This window comes from Octodon degus, unplaced genomic scaffold (assembly GCF_000260255.1).
Source record: "Octodon degus isolate 3935 unplaced genomic scaffold, OctDeg1.0 scaffold00027, whole genome shotgun sequence".
Taxonomy (NCBI): Eukaryota; Metazoa; Chordata; class Mammalia; order Rodentia; family Octodontidae; genus Octodon; species Octodon degus.
Window position 1 is genome coordinate 16828714 of NW_004524603.1, and position 4100 is coordinate 16832813.

Sequence of the window (4100 nt, forward strand, 5' to 3'; positions counted from 1 at the left end):
CCAGCATGTACAAGGCCCTGGGTCTGAGCCTCAACACCTCAAAATAAATAAAACAAACCATCCCACATTATGGCCAAGAGTTTGTAATATTTCATTTTCAAATGAACTTTAGTAGTCCACGTTTGTAGTAACGGGTACATTCAGTGTGCAGAGCTGCTACACAGGAACGCATCTTGATTCTTTTCACCTTCGTCTGCCCTCCTGCCTTCGTCTCCTGGTCCTGCTGCAGAAGATCTCCCTTCCTGCAAGACGCTTAGCTGGTGGGGCTACAGTGATGGCCCAGACGAAGCTGCCCTGAGCTTGAATGCTACAAATACATACATAAGTCAACACCACAGGCCTCTTCCTCCCACCAGGGTGGGGACTCACCTAGGAGGGGAGGTCGGAATGCTCTGCTGAGCGCAGAAACGAAGACTAGGCGGATTTCGCGCACACTACGTGGAGCCCAGGTCTCTCCTAGCCCAAAGCCTTCCTCAGTGACCCCATCTCCCGCCCCCAGAGTCCTCTGATACTGCTGTTCCTCAGCTTCTTTACACAACTTGACATGGACTCATTCAGCACTCACAAGTGCCTTGGGAGACAGTGAGGCTGGCTGCATTTCCCGCATTCCTTGTCCATCTTGGTATTCAGTCATTAAGTGTGCATGCTGTAGTCAGGCGTGGTGGCACACACTTGTAATCCCAGCCCTTGGGAGGCTGAGGCAGGAGAACTGCGGCAAGTTGGAGATCAGCTTGGGCTATATGGAGAGTTCAAGGCCACCCTGAACTGCATAGTGAGACCCTGTCTCAACAAACAAACAAACAAACAAACAATACAAGCTGTTGGGCATAAATGGTAGATGCTTAGCGCGCACCGGTCTATGCATAATTCAACATGTTCGGGGCTGGGAGTGCAGCTCGGTGGTGGAGCGCTTGCCTAAGGCCCAGGTTGCACTTCCAGTTTCACAAAATAAAATGCAACAAAAGAAGACTGTCTTATTGCTATGCGAGAAAAACAGACACAGGCAAAACTGCTATAACAATTATGTGATTCCTATACAATCTTTGAGATGTTTTATATACGTTTTTCATTCTCAACCTGCCAAAGCCGGTGTGCGCGTTTCCCACTACACCGCATCTGAACTGGGGCAGGCTCAAACGCATGCAGAGGGCCACGCGTGGCCAGTCCCCGGCAGTCACCTGGCTGCAGCGCCTTTGCAGTCCCTCGCAGGCCCAGCAAGGAGCTCAGCTGCTCTGGAGCCTTCCACTCCGCCTCCCCAAGCACTCAGTGCTAGCATGCACGGCGCAGGGGTGAGCAGAGCCCGCCCTGCCCGCCCTGCGACCCGCCTGGCCCTGCCCACCCGGCGCGGACGTGACGGGGCGGAGCCGTGCTCCGGGTCCGGCCATGGCGGAGCCCACCGTGTGCTCGTTCCTCACTAAGGTGCTGTGCGCGCATGGCGGCCGCATGCCGCTGCAGGACCTGCGCGGCCACGTGGAGCTGTCGCCCGCGCGCCTCGGGGACGTGCTGCGGCGCGCGGGGCCCGAGCGCTTCCTGCTGCAGGACGACGCGGAGGCCGAGGGGGGCGACGCCCAGGCCTGCAGGGTGGTGGCAGTGTCCTCCGCGCGCCTGTGCGCCCGCTACCAGCGCGGCGAGTGCCAGGGCTGCGACCAGCTGCACTTCTGCCGCCGGCACATGCTGGGCAAGTGCCCGCACCGGGACTGCTGGTGAGGGGTGCGCCCGGGGCCTGGGCCGGGCAGGGACGGCTCACGGAGGGCGGGCAGCAGTGGGCCCGGGCTGCAACCGAGGCTCCCAGCATCTCCACCGGTTGTTTGTTCATGTAGGTGACCAGGTATCTCTCTGTAGCCCAGGCTGGCCTCCAACTCTCTGCTGCCTTAGCTTCCCGGGTGCTAGGATTACGGGCGTTAAATCTGGGTTAAACTTTCCGATTTCACTTATTCCCAGTGCTCCTGAAAGGGATATCAGAGACCTTTTGAACCTGCACAGTATAGGGTTTAAACCCTGGTCCATTCTGACTCCAGGAAACCAAGGCCTGGAGTGTGTGTGGCCGGGAGAGAGCTGTGCGCACGCAGCTGGTGATGACAGAGGCCCCTGGGGCCCATTGTGCCTCCTGTCCCGGTGGGAGGGGTGGAAAGGGGGTGGTGAGGGGCGGGGTGTGGGGGGTGACTTGGCCGTGAGCATGCGACATGGAAAAGACCCTGCGAAGGGAGTTGCTTCGGTCCAGCTTTCTGATCGTCTCCCGGTAATCGTCCACCTTCACAAATCGGCCGAGAGCTGGCCCCTCCACCTCTGGCCCTGATTGAGAGCTTGGTGTTCTTCTAGGTCCACGTGTAGCCTTTCCCACAACATCCACAGCCCCGTCAACATTCAAGTCCTGAAAAACCACGGACTGTTTGGCCTCAACGAAGCCCAGCTCCGCGTCCTGCTTTTACAGAACGACCCTTCCCTTTTACCAGAGGTGAGCCACCACCCTTCTGTCTGCATTAGTTCCAAGTGTTTTCTTCGTTTACTCCGTGGCATTTGATCTTAAATGTAACTGCTTAGAGCAATGTGATTTAATGTTAGATGCTTTAAAAATACACAGTATAATTGGTGTGATGGGAAAATTAGCATGTTTCTTTCTGCTTAGACATACTCAGAGAATTTTTTAAAGAAAATAGTAAGACTCCCAAGAGATGACATATGAGACTGGCAATTAAAAGTGGCATTTTCTAAGACAGCACCATGATTCTAAGACAGACATTCTCAGGCTTCTAGAAGAGGGGCAGAAGGGAGGACAGAGAGGAGACTCCTATTCACAGTGGTGGCCCTGTGTTAGCCGGAAGGTGGGTGTGTGAGGAGAGAAAGCAGCAAGGCTAGAGGGGTGACTCAAGCCTCTGTGGGGATGGCAGAGGCCACCCTGGTGGCAGCAGAGCCCATACCCTGAAGGCCATCTGGAGTGGATCTTAGGAGCTGAAGGGTTCTTGACACCTTTCTTCAACCTTGATCCTAGCACTGCACCATGAGCCAGTCCCAGCATCACACACTTTAGATCCAGCCACTTCCGAAGAAGCCCCGTCTATAACACATGAGGCTTTGGGTGGGACATCAAGACACAAACCGTAACACTGGGTATCCTGGGTGCAGCCTCACTCCAGGGTTCTGTGAGCCCTTACAGTAGGCACTCACAGCATCAGTTGGGTCGGGGTGTGTGTGTGTGTGTGTGTGTGTGTGTGTGATTGTGTGGCACAAATCACAGCCACTTAAACACCAGAGTCTTAGACTCTTGAAAGAGCCTTATGATTCCTTTTGCCAATTCCTAAGACACAGGGCATGGTTAAAAAAAAAAAAAAAGGATACGGAATAGTATGTGGAATATTCCACTGCCACATTTGGAAAAGTAGATGGCATGGACATGATTGTAGGAATTAGAGCTCATTAAAATTGATTTGAGGGCTGGTGAGATGGCTCAGTGGTCTAAAGCACCTACTTAGAAGCTTAGCAAAGCACAGGGACCACGGTTCAATCCCCCAGCACCACATGCCAGCCCGCCCTGCCCCCTGGTGGGCTGAGCTGGCCCCCCCACATAAAAAAAATTGATTCGAGAAGAAATAGAAAGACAGAATAGTCATAAATGCTTTTAAAAATAAAACTATCAAGTGAAAGCATCTCAAAACATTAGTGTTCTACAAGAAAATGTCAGGTTGGCTGGGCACGGTGGTAACGTGCTACAGTCCCAGCACTCTGAGAGCGAGGCAGGAGGATTGCAATTTATTTTGACTTAGCAAGAACTTTTCTTAAAAAATAAAGGACTGGGGATGTATCTCAGCATCAAGGCTGTAGATTCAATCCCCAGCAAAAAGAACCACAAAAGAACAACCAAAACCATCATGCTTTTGTGGTTTTACTGTGAAGTCCTATCAAATTTTTTTAAAATTTTTTTCTTTATTGAAAAATAGTTGGCGGGCTGGTGAGATGGCTCAGTGGTCTAAAGCACCTACTTAGAACAAGCTTAGCAAAGCACAGGGACCGAGGTTCAATCCCCCAGCACCACATGCCAGCCAGCCCCGTCCCCTGGTGGGCTGAGCTGGCCACACACACACACACACATAAATAAATAAATA

At 53.0% G+C, this 4100-nt stretch overlaps 1 protein-coding gene across 2 annotated transcripts in view; it reads left to right on the forward strand.

Moving 5' to 3' along the window:
- Positions 1-1376: 1376 nt before the first annotated feature.
- The window catches only part of Kiaa1549 (KIAA1549 ortholog), a 184003-nt gene continuing 181279 nt past the window's right edge, over positions 1377-4100 (forward strand). For both annotated transcript variants that reach the window (XM_023712842.1, XM_023712843.1), the window contains exons 1-2: positions 1377-1703; positions 2320-2455. In XM_023712842.1, the coding sequence (XP_023568610.1) occupies positions 1384-1703; positions 2320-2455 (456 nt within the window). In that variant the 5' untranslated portion in view covers positions 1377-1383. The remainder of the gene's footprint in view (positions 1704-2319; positions 2456-4100) is intronic.